Source organism: Microchirus variegatus, assembly GCF_963457635.1.
Source record: "Microchirus variegatus genome assembly, chromosome: 4".
NCBI classification, from domain to species: domain Eukaryota; kingdom Metazoa; phylum Chordata; class Actinopteri; order Pleuronectiformes; family Soleidae; genus Microchirus; species Microchirus variegatus.
In genome coordinates this window covers 19,884,329-19,901,438 of record NC_139805.1, presented here as the reverse complement: position 1 = coordinate 19,901,438, position 17,110 = coordinate 19,884,329, and the positions used below count along the sequence as shown (strand labels likewise).

The window sequence follows — 17,110 nt, the reverse complement described above, 5'->3', positions numbered from 1 at the left end:
GCTGTTACGTTCTGCTTATGTCGACGTCAAACAGACTTCGTGGCCGTCTCTTGTCACAGCAAGCTGCTTCCTGTTAACCTTGAGGTGACAAACCTCTTTCTGACCTTTCCTTTTAGATTAATGTTTGCCTCATTAGGGAACGCTGCGGGTTTAGTTTATAAAAACACACATTAAACGGCTCTGTATTTTGCAAAAAAAAAAAAAGCTTCAAAAAATGAGGATGCACCAAGACTTTGTGACCGAGTCAGAAAAGAGTCCACAGATTCAGTGGACTCTCCTAATAATTTCTTGTTTGTTTGACTTTTGTGTGTGTGTTTTGTGTTTTGTCTTCTTCCTTTTCAATTATTAATAATAAGAATGTCCAGCAGGGTGTACAATAAGAGGTGAGGTGTCATGTCATGCTGCCCTCCACCTCCCCTTAATCATTTAAAACACCCTCTATGACATAATGAATTGTCCCTTCATCTTTCCATCATTTTACCTTTTATATATCTATGTGTATTTATTTGTGGTGGCTGTGAGATTTTTGATGATGAGTCACAGCAGTTGTAGCTCATCATCAGAAATCAGGAAAATGTGCGATTCAGCCAGGAATGGTTTGCAATGACTTTTCGAAATGAGAAATATCCCATAGGAATGAATGGGGAGTGATAGTAAAAATGATGAAAACCCAGGTGATGTCATCTTATATTGTGTATTTGAAAGACTGTTATCCCACTGACAGAGTCTCTGAGTTTTGACTTATATTATTCCATTTATTCCTTTTTATTCATGTGGTTGTTTTGATACTGTTGTGATTTTGTTAGGTTGCAGTGTCCCACTGAAAACCAATCTTCCCCTTGAGGGACAATAAGTGAAGTCACAGTGTCCTCACACTTAAATGTAGAGATGTGGTTCAAACTTTTAACAGGTCACAAATTTAGATTTTTTTTTTTTGATGCTGTCAATTTGTTTTATGTGTTTTTTCAACATTATTATGTACATTATATTATAGAAGGGCTGTATAGTGCATGTTATGTTCTTGGCTAGAAACAATGTCATCAAAGCCACCATAATTGCCTTCCGAGGCAGTTCACCTGCTTGTGATATGCATATTATTTGAAATTACAGATTTATTTTTATGCTGGATTCCTTTCCTGAGTTAAACCTCCCACTTATCCATTTATTTATATTCATTACAAATAAATGAATACAATTCTCAACCTATTTTGTAGTCTTGTTATTGTTTTTAATTGCCTGGAAGTGCAGAGAGTGCTGGCAACACCTTAATACCATGGCACAGTTAGCCCTGAAGAAGTTCAGAAAACTCAAGTGTGCATCATTTTCAAACTTCCACATCTCAGCCATTTTCATTTTCACACTCTCTAGTACCATCACAGGTCATTTAATGTGTGCAGTCAGCAAAGCCTCCTGATGCTCATTCTAACAATTTTGGATTGCAGTAGTCATTTTCAAACTGAAGTTGCATATCTTACATGCAGCCCCTTTATGAACAGCATCGATTGAAGGTTCACATAATTCAGTCTTAACTATGTGAACCTTCAGTCTGGCCCAAAAAAACTGTACCGAACTGAGCCGAACTTAACAAGAGGACTTAATTGGCGCTGCCGTTTACTTAAGTATCAATACAGCAATGACAAAAATACACTATTAGAAGTGCAACTGATGACATATAGTGATAATTAGGGATGCACAATAGAATATTTGCCGATATCCGATATGCCTACACATGAGGAGTGCTTGGGCTGATAACGTTAAACAAAACCCACAACATTTTGTCTGCCCTAGTAATAATAATAATAACAACAATAATCATAATATCTTATTAGAATTTTTTTTTTTTTGTATCTATTTCTCATATCCAGAAATAACCTTTATTTAAGTGATATCTTTCACAACTTATCTTTGTGCACTGCATTAGACACTGTCAAAAGCTAAATGAGAACTCGGGGAAAACAACGAGAAAAAATCAAATGACATTTATTATTGATGCATTGTTTCTTTTTAGATAAGCAAATGATCTGGTTTTCTTTCAGTCTAAAGAAACTTTACAATATAAAGAAACATACAAAGAACATCTTTATTAACTACACAAGACACCTAAGTCCCTAAGACAAGATTCTGGACTATCCTACCATGAAAATACAAAGCAAACCTAAGAGACAGACTGCTTCATATTGAATACTGCCGTGTCATCAGAAAGGACCATGAACGGTACATGAGAATCATTTATATACCCTTCCCTTAAATCCCCCAACCCTCCCGACTCAACATAACCCCCCCACCAGCAAATCTTCCTAATGGTACAGTATTATACATCACAATAGAAGTACAGAGATGGTCAACAATCGATATACACAGAGGACTGAGAGAGGATCAGTGAGAGAGCTTCAATCTATACAAAGATGTCACAGGAGCAAATAGCAAATGACACAGTCCCCCCCTCCCACCATAAGTATTACTTTTTTATTTAATCTTAATTTAATACGAAGTTCTCTTAAGTAATTTTTTTTCCTGTTTAAAAGTTCTTAAATTGATAAAAATCCTTCATATTAAAAACTGCAATATGAGGTCACATGTTTTTTTTTTGTGTGAGAAGATGCCCTTTAGAAAAACAAATCAGACACAGATTATTCACAGCCAACAGTCGCATTAAACTGAAGCATATGGAGAAACAAGGGCAGAGTGAGGACGCCACAGCTCATTTGCTTGTCTCTGCGTCCTGTCCTGTCCTGTCCTCTCTCTGTCCCATCCTCCCCACCAAACACGTCTCCAGCATACAGTCTGCATTTATTGTGTCACTGTGATTTATACATTTTCACAGACATTTCGCAACGTGAGCCACATCACAGTCAGCGCATCCTTTCTCTATGAAAAAACATGGTCAATTTTATTTATAATTTACTTTCAGCTGTATTCATTGGTAGTGACTGACATATCAAAACATGTCAATGATATCAAAATGCATTATACAGTATTTACACACACGCAAAAAAAAAAAAAGGAAATTAAAGAGAAAGGGAAAGAGGTTTTGGGGGGGTGTTTAGGATGGGATTAAAGGAACAAAGGGAAATGTATGTCACTATGTTGAGTTTCCAGGCCATTGAGACCTGTCATAAGAGACTGTCATAATCTGGGTAATCTGTTCACACTAATATCAGGAATTTGTCACCCATAGAGGCTACAACGGTTGTTGTTGTTGGTTTGAAAACAAGCTTGACATAATGTGATGCAATGTGACGCCATTAAGAATGCCATGAAACTGTGAGTTAATCAGGACAAGAGTACATAGCATACAGAGAAGAAATCAAATTAAATAGTCTAATATGCGGTATTTTTTTCCTCTGTTGAATACATTTGAAATTAAAACAGAAATCCATTCTGAAAGTATCTCTTCCTTGTCTTTAGACCGATGTGGCTGCATGGTTTGTTAACCCCCGATGTACATCACACCGCTCCATCATCAGTGCTGCTACAGCCGCTCAATACCCTGGATCCTTAATCCCACACAATAAGGAGACTTGCTGACGGAGCAAGTCAATGGGAACTCCAAGGAAACAGTTAGTTAACCTGACTGGCCTGGGTTGAGAAAGTGGATCATAAAGGATTCACAAGTGTACTGGAGGTCCCACAGTCTTCCAGAGTTGAAAAAATATAGGAGACACAGAGGAGACTGGGAAGAGAACAGTGCCACATGAGGTCCACGACAAAGCTGAAACCTAACCCATTCACAATGTTGTAAATGATGATAAAACAATAAAAGAACCACATTACAAGCTGCTGTAAGTGTCCAGAGAGGAGACAACAGGATCCATGAAATCCGTCCAGAACCTGACGACGATCTCATGATTTCATCGGCGTAAGAGCCGATAAACATCAGCATGCTGGACGTGCATCAACAGACACCTCGTACCATGGAGCAGCAGCGCTCCGCACAAAAAAGCAGTATAATTAGATAATGAAGATAAAGATAATGCATTTTCCTAAAGTTTGATTTGAATGTTGCAGACGTGGGGGCAAAGACGCGAGCTACAAGGAGCTGTGAAATGAGGCTGTAACACAAACAAACAAACAACAAAACGACCTAAAGTCATTTAAAGAGAAAAATCACTGTGCATTGTCTTTGAGTGTGTGCTTATTCCGTCTCTGTTGACGCTGTTGCTGCGATAAAATGTGCCCTTTAACAGAAAAAAAATCGTAACTACAATAGTCCAATAATATCAATTATGAAAATTATAACAATATCAGCAACATAAAAATACAAATATTTAATGAAAACCATTCTTGCCCTAACGTAACATCATCAGTTCATATGATTGTTTATATATATATATACACATATATATGTATGTATATATATATATATATGTACATATAGAATTCCTGCCACAGGAGTTTTTGAAAGAAGGTTGATGCCCCTTCCCCCCTCATCAGTCAACTTGATCACCATGATGTCATGGAGTGGTTGATGCAGAAGGACATCTTGATGATGTCTCCCACAGGGGGCAGACTTTGAATTTGGGAGACAGGTTGAGGTGTCACTGTCCGTGGGCCCCTGTCAGGGCCTGGCAGGCCACAGGGACCCGAGTGGAGCCCCACCGTGTGTTGCTTGGAGGCCGTTTCATGCTCTTACACCCATTTTACAGGCGTTGGGATGGGGGCCCTTGAGGGGAGTCCTGCTTTCCATGGGTATCCTCAGGGGCTGTGCGGCACACCACACCATCCACAGGGAGGTGGGGGGGGAGAAAGTGGGGTGGAGGATAGAGGGTAATGCAAGACGCACCGGGGTGGATTGGGAGAGGGAGAATGGGATAAGGGGAGATGAAAAGAAATAAAATAAAAATATAAAATAAAATAAAAAAGAATCACACACTCATCGTCATGTTGGGTGAATACTGTAAAGAGAGAGAAAACAGAAGGAGGGGAGAAAAGATAAGCCATAACTATATAAAACTGCTCAGACTACCCAGTTCAAGAAGAAAGCAATACAATTAAAAAAATAAATAAACTAAATGCCATGTCCAAGTTCACCAGCCTTTTCCATCTAACGTTACACAAAAACACCAACACTGTCGTCTATGTCAGTAAATCAGCAGCAAGCAGAGCAGAGCAGAGCAGAGAGTCCGGCCCAAGAGGAAAATGTTAGGGAATTTCAAGTCACAGTGAAAATAACAGGAGCAGAATGTCAATCTCATACGAATCACTATATGACAATCTCTCCATGCATCAGAGAAAGCATATGATGTGGCTCTGGTCCATGCTTTTGTGCAGTGCATGCTGTGATTTAGGAGGAGATACATGGTAAAAGCTGGGAACACAGTGCTCAGTGCTACAGGGATCGATAATGATGATGATGATGATGAAACTACAGCAGCTGCTTTCAGGACCATGTGAGTGTTGTGGTAAAATAAATACACAAATACATCCTCTTAGACCAGTATGTAAGGCCAGTCTCCTAGACTAGTCTAAAACCATTTCATAAAGAGAGAGACTTCTTTTACGCCTAACATGTTTGCAAAGCAGATATGTGCACACATCAGTTGAAGGTGCCACCATTTCTTTTGATTATCTCCAGGGTAACAACGCTGTGGGAGTCATTCCTTATTTCCTGGCATTTGTCGCCTCTGTCCAGTGCACTAGGCACAGCTTATTTAATTTAGAAGTGTGTTGTTGTTTTTTTACATACTGTTTGACCAGTGGCACCAAATGGCTTAACACGTGCTGAGTCTTTAGGAAACCACAGCTTCTCTGCTCTGCTATACAGGTTTGAACTGTCCAGAAGCCCAAAAAAAAGATGCCGTAGTGCTTAGTATCTCAAAAATAATGACTTAGTATCTCAAAATATTGACTTAGTATCTCAAAATATTGACTTAGTATCTCAATATATTGAGTTAGTATCTCAAAATATTGACTTAGTATCTCAATATATTGACTTAGTATCTAAAAATAATGACTTAGTATCTCAATATAATGACTTAGTATCTCAATATAATGACAGTATTTCAAAATATTGACTTAGTATCTCAATATATTGACTTAGTATCTAAAAATAATGACTTAGTATCTCAATATAATGACTTAGTATCTCAATATAATGACAGTATTTCAAAATATTGACTTAGTATCTCAATATATTGACTTAGTATCTGAAAATAATGACTTAGTATCTCAAAATAATGACTAAGTATCTAAATATATTGACTTAGTATCTCAATATATTGACTTAGTATCTGAAAATAATGACTTAGTATCATATAAGAAAGTTAAGCGGCAGATACATTTAGAGCTTTTAGAATGACTGTTAGACGACACAGTCAAAAACTTTGATTGACTTTTAGTGAAACAGGACTTGGGTGTGCAGAGGTTTGATTGTCCCACAGAGATGGACCTACTATTACTGTGTCAAACAGTGAAAAAACCTGAATGTGCTGTTTCTTACCAGTAAATAAATGATTTAATACGATATGCAAGTCTAACATATGGTCTTTGTTTGAGCCTTATTTGTTCCCAGCTTAAAAAGTGCACCGAAACTCACACTTTCACTTTGGAATGGGTTTAAAAAGTTGCCTGCCATCTCGCCGTCATCTCGCGGGGTGCCGGGGGGATTGTTCATGCCCCCCATGTTGTTGGGAGAATTCTACAACATAGGCAAGAGGGGGAAAAAGGCCAGTAAAAACACAGGAGTCAAACAGACAAACATACAGACAGATGGACAGACGGTGAATAAGTGAGTATTACCTTTGGCAACCCATCCATGTCACCAGAGCCTGTGATTATTAAGAAAAAGAGACAGCTGAATGATTATAAAGTAAGAGTTCACTGATCCGCAGCACCCTGCTACAAATTAAAAATCACTTCAGGAAATCCTCTCACAGTTAACAGCCGATAATTAAGCCATTTGTTTCAGATACAGATGAGCAGCAACTTTACTGGCTTCACTCACCACGTCTCACCCGTTTAAAGGATTAATTGCCCGACTCACTGCCCCACTAATCTGTTTTAGTTTTGATCAATACTCAGTTGAAGAAAAAAAAACACTTCCTGTAGCAGCCATAGGGGGGCAGAGTTCAACATCTATTCCTCGTAGATGTAACACTGAGTCAGGGAGCTCAAACTAACTTGCTATAAACACCTTGTTCACAGTGAACATGATGACGAGCTGCTCACCTAGAGACCCGTTCATATGATGCTGCTCCATCGCTCCCATTCCACCCATTGGCCCGTCAGGACCTGGTCCCATTGGAAACTAAAGGAATAGAAACAAAATGATATTATAATAATAATAAACACTGACCCTATTTAGTGTAAATCAAACATGTGCAGGGCAATTTAACTTACATTAGGTCTATTTCCACCAGGGCCAATGGGGTTCATCATTGTGTAGATGTTTTCACTTGAGTTTGTTGAATCTATGAGGAAGAAGAAGAAGAAAATAGTTGGGATGTTTAAAATGAGCAAACTGTCAGGCAATTTCTTCTCCCTGAGTCTGACAGAAACACCGCTGCCTGTTCTTGATTGGTGAAGAACTGTCAAGAAATATGGAATACGACGGAACCAGGTAATTAATGGGAAATAATGGCCAGAGTGACACACGTGACGCCACTGGAGTGACACTGTCTGTCACTGAATTTGACCTTGCTTCAGTTTCATTTTGGCCTTTTGTTTATTTTTCATTCAGCTGCAAGTCAGAAAATGTCGCTGCTACGGGACCGAAAAAATAATAACAATCTGAGCAATTTCAATTGGTTCCTCGCCGTCTATCAAAAACCAGAAGTAAAGAGACCTCATACATAGATTATTAGACCACATGATTAAATGGCAACTTAGCAACAGCCAGTGCACTTTATTGTGTCTGCCCTGGAAATATTCACGAGTCGTCCTTGATCTGAAGAACGTGGGCAAAAAGTTGTGAGGGGAAGAAAAAAAAGAAAGGATGACACATTGAAAGAGAGGAAGGGCATGGATACAGATGTGCAAAGAGGTGCAGAGACCATGCCCGTGAGGTTCCCTGAAGATATCTTGTTATGTCGTGAATGGATGGGGGGGGGGCAATACTGATTGGGAGGTGTGTATATACTTGGACCTGACTAATGAAGCAAAAAATTTGGGTTAGGCATTAACTGGTTGTGATTAAGGTTGTTTAGGCTGTCCACATGAATAGAAATCACTGAAGAGTCTTTATAAGGACAGGTGCGCCAACCTGTGTGTGTGTGTGTGTGTGTGTGTGTCTCTCCAGGTATTACTAATGTTGTGGGGACCTACAGTTAATCTGTTAACACAGCCACATTATGGAGACAAAAAGCAAGTCCCCATAACTTAAATGACTACATTTTACGGTGAAGATATGTTTTAAGGTTGGGTTGAGGTTAGGGTTAGGGTTAGGATTAGGCCAGTAGTAATTATGGTTAAGATTAGAGTAAGTCTCCAGGAAATGAATGTAAGTCAATGCAATGTCCTCTGAGGTCATGTAAACCGAACATGTGTTTGTGTGTGTGTGTGTGTGTGTGTGTGTGTGTTTGTGTGTGTGTGCGCAGTCTTGGCAACTGCAGTGGAAACATGTTTTCCCCTTCTCCCGGTGTACGTGTGAGCAAAAAGGTTGCCCCGGCAACGACTCACAATAGAGGTACATATATCAATAATAAATAGTGGACACAAAAAACGAGCCTCAGAGGGAGAACGTGGACAGGATATCTGCCCACAGTGTTTTGTGTTTTCCTGCTAATCCTCCACAGAGATAGGAGACTGATGGGTCAAAGCTGAGCAGTTGATAACACACTGACACGTTCTCTGCTTCCCTTTTGTACAGCTGTCACGAGAAGGCACAGCTCACACTAGAATGTTTTGCACAATGTCTCTTAAGTAAATCAAAATTTCATGTCGTGCTGGAGAATGTCATACGTGGTGCAATGTTCTACCATTTTTCAATGTTTTCTTCTGACAAAAGGCTCAATTCCTGAAGACTATTTCTGCCATGTGTCTCCCAGAGAGAGACACACGTCTCTGACAGAGAACACGTTAGATGTTCCTGAGACAGAGCTCTCCTTCAGTGAACACTGGATGAGAGAGACGGATCAGAAGGGAAACATGAAGTGTATAACTCACCTCCGGGGCTAGGCATGATGGGAGTTCCTGGCGGGCCGCCTCCCCCTGGAGGACCCTGAGGGGGTGAAGAAGTGAGAGAAAAGAGTGTTGAGTGCATTTCGACATTAGCGAGCCTGTTAGACATCACTGCTCTGACAGGTATTTATGAGCCACAGCTCAACACTTGACACTTACCACATAGTTGCCTGGAGATGAAGATGAATACGCTATCTGTGGAAGGAGGAGACACGAGAGATATGAAGCACAACATGAGACGTGGTTATTGTAAACACATGCAGTCATACAGATGTGAGGGAAGGTGACTCACTGAATTTGAGTTAGGGTTTGGCCATGGACCTCTTCCACCAGGACCCCTGGAAACGCAAACACAGAGAGTGATGAGGAACAATCATAATAGGATTGGGAACCTTTTACTATCTCACGATTCGATTTGATTCCGATTTTTGGGGCTACGATTCCATTCAAAATCCGTTTTCGATTCAAAACGATTTGATTCATAATGATTTCTGCTTCAATCTATAGGTGTGCAAAGGATGGTCTACTCCAGGCTGCTTTGCAAGACAGAATGACAAATGGAGACATTGGTGTCCTTTTCACATTTATTTCAAACATTTATCCATGCTTAGATAGAATTTTTGTAAGGCAAAAAAGCAGTATCACATATTGCATAAGTAACACAAATAAAAGTGCTTCTTTATATATAATTTTTATTTTATTTTATATTGATTCTGAATCGTAGTAGTAAATTGCGATTCTTATGTGAATTGATTTTTTGGCACACCCCTATTTCATAATGCATGATCTCCTCCAATATGGCAGTTTATTCCACATGATATAAACAAATATAAAAATCTGTTTGTGGAGTAATTCTGACTTTTTGGAAACAATTGAAATACGTGACATAAAAATTACATTTAATGACAGCATGCAACGCCTAAGCCTCAAAATGTTGGTCTGGACTTTTTTTTTTTTTGCTTATTTAAACCTGAAAAGGGCCAGACTAACTTTCAATATCTGGCATTTATTTCCACTTTAGTGCATGTTAAAATGCTGTATTTAATTTAAAATGAAGAAGAACACCAGATTTTACAGGTGTTTTTCCAACTCTCTCCTTTCCGGTGACAAAGACACTGATTTGAGTGAAATTACCGTAATATCCAGGTTGGCTTTGACGTACAACTTCTCAGTTTTCAGAAACTGTTGTAATGTTTCCGTGCAATTACGGTAATGCAGAGGGTTAAGTGCGACACAGCACCCAATTTGTGGGAGATTCCATTGTACAGTTTAAGAGTCCATTAAGGGAGAGTTTTAAACAACGATGAGTACAAAACAAAACGTTTCTTTCCTTTTTTCAAGACATTATAAAGTCCAATTGCTACTGACTTAATGACTTCTATGAATTGGATGATTAAGAAGCGACATTAAATTGACCTTCTACAACGATCGGCCCAACTTTAACTAAACCGGTGACTCGTGTTTCTGCTGTAGCTCGTCGCTGAATATCTGTGGGGCGTTTTAAACAAGTTTGTTATAAGGAAATGTGAGTTTAAACATCGTCTGTATGTTTTCATATCTTAAAATTACTGTCAGTGACATCCTTTACTTAAAATCTGTGTTTAACGAGGTGACATGAGGACGTCAATGCTGACAGGAAGGGACTTAAACAAGTCAAAAAGACATGGATTTTTCACACCATTATGTTGAGGATGATCAGATTACTGCTATTTTATTCAAATAAAGATACACATTTGACTCCTTAATCACAATATATACGTCCTCATATATATATATATATACACACAATCCAACAGGGGAGAAATATGAGCAGTGTTTGGAGGAGAGAATAAATGCAAACAATCTCTCTCTTGTAAAATCTTTGATTCTGCAGACCGAGTTCCGAGTTCAAGTCTGACAAACCATAACTCTCTGGGGAATGTGCAACATCCTCAGATCTTTTAGACCTTTTATGATATTAAAATAATCAGATTATTTGCAGAAACGAGTCATACCAGTGGACGTAATCAAGTTAAGTTTTTCAGTCCACTTACATGTTCATGCCAGGCATCCCTGGCCCCATAGAGTTCGGAGGAGGCCTCATTCCTCCACCATAGTTCTGCACAAAGGGAAGACACACACATACACAGTGAACACGGCGTCTCACACCTGCTCCGTTTAAAAGGCTTGAATCTTAATGAAGGACGATCACGTCTCCCACTAACTAGTGTTTAATTATGTGCTTGTATGAGCTGTGTGTGTGTGTGTGTGCTGGCTGGAGTGGACTGTGTGTAGAAGTGGACAGCTGTGTGTTTGTGTGTTTGTGTGTGTGTGTGTGTGTGTGTGTGTGTGTGTGTGTGTGTGTGTGTGTCTATGACTTGTGTGTCTCTATGTGTTCATGCTCTAATCTGTATGTTTTCATGGCTGCCCAGCAGGCAGGTCTGGCTGCCACGACATGCCTGTACTTGGACGTGTGTGTGTGTGTGTGTGTGTGTGTGTGTGTGTGTGTGTGTGTGTGTGTGTGTGTGTGTGTGTGTGTGTGTGTGTGTGTGTGCGTGTGTGTGTGTGTGCGTGTGTGTGTGTGACTAAGTCACAGAGACAGCTAGCAGGGGGGCCAGGCCAGAGAGCAGCTCCACTCAGAGGCAGAGTTTTGTTCAGCAGACGATTACACTTGTCGAGCAGATGCCACACCAGCTGCCCGTGCACTAACTGCCAAAGTCACCGTGCCAGTGTGGCACCGAGAGTGGCTGAGGGGCACAGAGAGAGAGAGTGTGTGTGTGTGTGTGTATGTGTGTGTGTGTGTGTGTGTGTGTGTGTGTGTGTGTGTGTGTGTGTGTGTGTGTGTGTCTTTGTACGAGGTGATGCTAGAGCAGGAGGTGGCTGGGTGCAGAATAAAGCAGCTGGTGATGGTAATGGTTCTTCAAAGGGGATCTGCTCTTTTAATCTATTACACTACAATTCAATAACAGGAAACAAATAGTGTACATCTTTTTGGTCGGGACTGGGGTATGGAATAAAATATCATTACTTTAATCATAGTAAAATACTTTCATCTGGCGTGACAATATTTTACTTTAAAAAGGGCATTTTCCACCACTTTGTCACTACAACAACACTATGTTTCTGTGATTCTTCTCATTCAGGAGCTTTTGTATGTTTGATTTAGACAGATATCAGATGTACAGTATGTTCTTTTTGCCAGTAGGGGTCTCTCAACCAATACAATGACGCCATGCATGTTTTCGTCTTCATGTTTTGAGAATAAAACGAATTCAAAGAAGTAACAAAAGCTGTTGTTTTGGCAGGGTTTTTTCTATCCTAATGCAGAAATGTCACATTTTATATCTCTGAATGATTTTCCTGTGATATCGTGACCATGATATTGTAAATAAATGATGATATTATCATTATCCTGGGCCATGAAATACAGTTTATAGTGTATCCTCAGTTATGCTGTGATTCCCATAACTCAGGGGTGTCCAAACTTGTGTGATGTTCTTTTTAACGGCAACATTTACATACAAATGGACTGTTTTATAAAACATTTAATTTTCATTGTCACAATTATAATTTTTAATGGAAATGTAACCAAATCCAAGCTGGGCAGGAGTGAAAAAAATGAAAAGAAAATCTGCCTTTCTTTCCAGATCTGGAGTCAAATAAACATATAGCTGTCTGTCACAGTTGGGTTTCAAAATCCAGGACTCTGGTTTCTAAGAGTAAATCCTTATGTCCATCCCTGGCCATAAATAATACACCTAATATACCTGCCAGCCGAACAGCTTCTCACAGAGGGCCGTGATTTGCCCGCGGGCCGGACTTTGGACATGCTTTTAGTCAGATTATGTAGACAATAAGGAAATATTAAAAGGTCTGATTGGAGTTTTCACAATTGTGGACACATATAGTCATAATCAGACTGTGTAGAGTCTGTGAGAACCTAAACGTGTCATCATCAGAGGACAGGGATAACGTGCGTGCAGTTGGTTTTACGGTGGCTCTAAATGACGGGTAACCAAACATGGAGTGTGTTCATAAACTGACAGTCCAAGCACCAAATGACAACATCCATTGTCGTGACTTATTACTCATGCAGCCATTTGTGTTGTATCCTGTGTGTGACAGTGTACGATGCCACTGCGTCTCACCTGTGGACCCATGCCTCCCATGCCTCTGGGGGGGTTCATTCTCATCGGACCGCCCATGTTTGGATGTCCTGTGGTGAGACACAGAGAAGACTCAGTAGGAGAATAAGTAGAATGTGTAGCTTCTCTGATATAACACGTGAAGTATTTGACATTACCTTGAGCCCTGGTGGGGTCCAGGCTGTTTGGCAGGAGAGGCTGTGACCCGGGGATGCTCCCAGGAGGCTGATTTGGCATTCGAAGGCCGGGTCTTGGGCCGCCTGGATACCGTGGGGACATGAATGGCTGCAGGAAAGAAAGGCACAGAATGATCATTATTTACATTTATATACAGATTTGTTTTTCATGGTGAAATACATCTTATAATTCTTGACAAAACACCACATAAAATACCAACAGCATAATTTTTTGTGTGACCTTGTTTGAACCACCTGAAAATTACAAACTCTTGTAGCCAGAAACTGGGTCAGACCCACAGATGGGTTGTGGGTGATCTACTTAGGGCAGCTGAATACATTTGCAATCTGCCTTTGTATTAAGATTTATCAAATGACATGCAGAAAATGAAGTTTGGGCTTATTTCTTACACATATATCTCTTGAAATAGTCTGGATGAGTAATGTAGAATGTAGAAAGAACCATAGATGATTTAGAATTTGGCACAAATTTGCTCTTTTTCACATTTTATTCTGTGAATTGGGTCACAATAGTTTGTCATGTTTAAAAAGTGGGTCCCCATATTAAAAGTTTGTAAAACCATTGCTCTAAGCATATTATGCATATTATATATACTTTATCACTATACAGGATATAGCTTTATATTAATATAGCACATAGCACTAAGCTTTTAAACCTATATAATATACTTTAGCATCATTATATACCAACCAATAAAAAACTAACAGATACAACAGCAGGTAAACTCAATTCAATCAATAACAGAGATAATAATGTTAGAATTCAGATTAATTTGATATGTATTAATCAATATACAGTACCTTAAAAAAACATAAATAAAAGTGTTCCTCCAGATATACATCACTGGAGGAACATTAGCTATTTTTATCTTTTATCTTATCTTATTCTATTTTATTGTATTTTATTTTATTTTGTGCTATTTTATTGTTTTACTGTTTTTAATTATTCTTATTTGTTTCCTCTTTATGTATTTAATTGTTGTAAAGCACTTTGGATCACCGAAAGGATTGTTGTAAAGGGCTGTATAAATAAAATACATTTACATTTACTAATTATTCCAGGTAGAGAACTTTAAAAACACATTTCCATGAACCTGAGCACTTTTGTGATGTCATATCACATCCCGGTCGACAGGGGGAGCTATTGTGTTGGAGAATAAAGTGATGTGCTGTAATTTTGACACATTTTTCCTCAGAAGGAGGGGCGCTGTCATTAAGTTTGGGGCAGGTAAGACCTCAGGTGATAAAATCTATTAGGATAAAGGGAGAGGTGGATGTGTAGATAAAGGAGAAGGAGAGAGAGAATACATGCTGCTGTATGGAGAGAGCGAGAGAGAAGAGGGGGAGAGGGGGAGAGACTTAAAGGCTTGTGTTCTGTGTGCACCACCAGACAGCAGTAGCACATCAAAAACACAGCCTGGACTGAAGACACCAGCCAGACACGTGTGTCAGCAGAGAGGGGACGACACACACACACACACACACACACACACACACACACACACACACACACACACACACACACACACACACACACACACACACACAGTGCACAGTGAGTGAAAAAGGTAAAGCTACCTCGACAGATGTTTTTCAGATTTACCTTTGAGAGTTCACAACTACAAATAGCCGCATCTGTCTGTGAGCCAGATTTCCGTGTCAGAGGAGAGAATTAATTCCAAACTCAATGCAAATATTTAAGTATCATGGCGATGCTGTGTGTTTTAGTCGTAGAGCGTGAACAGCAGAACGGTGCTCGTGTTATCGTCTTCTCTCAGTGATAAACGTGACAAATAATATATAACAAAGGGCTGTTTTCCAATGGTAATTCATGTATATATATATAGTGTGTATATGTCAGGTATGGTTTGGGTTAAGTCAGGAGTCATTATAGTGTGAGACTATGGCGAGACCAAAGGTGACACGTGTGTGTGTGTGTGTGTGTGTGTGTGTGTGTGTGTGTGTGTGTGTACATTTTCAAGTTATATAATCCTAGTTACCCCTCAAGGGGGAGAATGGGAGGAGACTGACTCACTACTATTTCCTTGTGTACCCTCTCCTCTCCTCTCCTCTCCTCTCCTCTCCATGTTACGGCGGGGTTTGTGTGTGCACAAAGAGCTGTGCCGTGTCAGCCGGGGTGCTGCAATATTAATGGTGTATTGATGGACTATGGGATGGTGAGTGCTGGGCTCAGGGAGAGAGGAGGCCCTCCAAATGCACCTCCGCTCCTTACAGCTGGGCCAACACAGCTAAATTATTCATCTGACCTACCATCACGGATGATGCTGCCTGTCCTGTCCGTTAGCACAACAAGGGCCTGTGTGCTGTTTGTACACACTACTGTTATGTATGTGAGCGAGTTATTTCCTTTATTTTCTTTTTCTTATATTGTATATTTTATATCATTTATATATGGTATGATTGAAGGATCTGTGGCCAATGGTCTGCCAAAGGTTGGGCCTACAGGTCAACACAGGGATCAAAATGCTATTCACTACACGTGAAAGCTGATGTTCTCCCAATTATAAATGTTATTACATTTCACTACACCGCATCTATATTGTAAAGTTTTAAGAAGGTTTTCAAATTGATTTCACAATTAAAATTTTCCATTTTAAAATGTAACTCATAAATGCAGTAAACACTTAAAGGTGCATTATGTAATAAATCTAAAGCAACAGAGACTCAGGAATAATGTCCATATAACAAACTGAACTCACCAACAACAACAGTACAGAAAAATATTGCATTGAAAAAAGTATTTTGCAGACTGCAAATCATGTTTATGTTTTGAAATCATGTTTTGGCATGTGGCGCCACCTACCACCGTCTACCAATCACTGCAGTCAGTAGAGTCTCAGCTGCCGAGCAACCACGGGTTGCCAGTTATGTCTGAGCTACAACGGCGGAGAAAACGCAACCTAAAAGACCTCGGTATTTTGAATTTGAGTGTAGTAACCGTTTTTGGCCACATTCTTACATATGGCGCCTTTAATAATACAATTAAATAGTTTCACCAAATCGTAGAAAGATAAAAATATTGTTCACAAAAAAGAACACCTTTAAGTGTTCATGGAATGAGTTGAGTGGAAAGTGTTTAAATAAACTCTATGAACTATTTCATATTACAAAATGACAGTTAAAATAAAGACCCATGCTTATACTCTATATCATGATAGTTTGAATGGATTTAAGAACAATTATTGGCTTATATTATTTTATTTTTTGTCACGTATCTAAACCATCTTGTTCATTTCTTTATTTGAATTGTTGGTGTAGAAGGAGCTACAATAATGCAGTGGATGAATCACGAGAAGTTAGTGTAGAGTCGATGTTTCCAGCTCACCTGTCCGTGAGGTCCCATCATGGGATTACTGGGGTTGTGTGGGGGAGGCTGCGTGTGAGGGGACGGCTGAGATCCTGGTGGACCCTGGAGAAGAAAAGGCAGAAGATACGGGTCATCAGAGCCACTTACAAGACAGATCACTGATAGCTGTCAAAAATAAAGAGTGATATAATATTTTAACACTATTATGACCATTGACATCCACTTTAAGCGACTTTGCTGCACAACAGAAAACTTTCAAGAGTTTCCTTCTACCCCAGCGTCACGTCATGTGGCTTTAATTGTCACTTAGAGTAAATGCAGCCACGCCAAGTCCGAGTTACAGC

The 17,110-nt window shown here is 39.6% G+C and overlaps 1 protein-coding gene across 6 annotated transcripts in view; it reads right to left on the bottom strand.

The window, feature by feature from the left end:
• Positions 1–2,345: 2,345 nt before the first annotated feature.
• Positions 2,346–17,110, bottom strand: part of ssbp4 (single stranded DNA binding protein 4) — a 106,272-nt gene continuing 91,507 nt past the window's right edge. For 2 of the 6 annotated variants that reach the window (XM_083887713.1, XM_083887715.1), the window contains 12 exons: positions 16,785–16,868; positions 13,400–13,526; positions 13,245–13,312; positions 11,151–11,215; positions 9,410–9,455; positions 9,277–9,312; positions 9,103–9,157; positions 7,339–7,409; positions 7,168–7,246; positions 6,739–6,767; positions 6,536–6,637; positions 2,346–4,702 (listed from right to left, as the gene is read on the bottom strand). In XM_083887713.1, coding sequence (XP_083743839.1) covers positions 4,622–4,702; positions 6,536–6,637; positions 6,739–6,767; positions 7,168–7,246; positions 7,339–7,409; positions 9,103–9,157; positions 9,277–9,312; positions 9,410–9,455; positions 11,151–11,215; positions 13,245–13,312; positions 13,400–13,526; positions 16,785–16,868 — 843 coding nt within the window. In that variant the 3' untranslated portion in view covers positions 2,346–4,621. Of the gene's footprint in view, positions 4,703–4,735; positions 4,896–6,535; positions 6,638–6,738; positions 6,768–7,167; positions 7,247–7,338; positions 7,410–9,102; positions 9,158–9,276; positions 9,313–9,409; positions 9,456–11,150; positions 11,216–13,244; positions 13,527–16,784; positions 16,869–17,110 lie in introns of those variants that run through there. The other 4 variants (XM_083887716.1, XM_083887714.1, XM_083887711.1 and 1 more) reach the window with 4 other exon arrangements.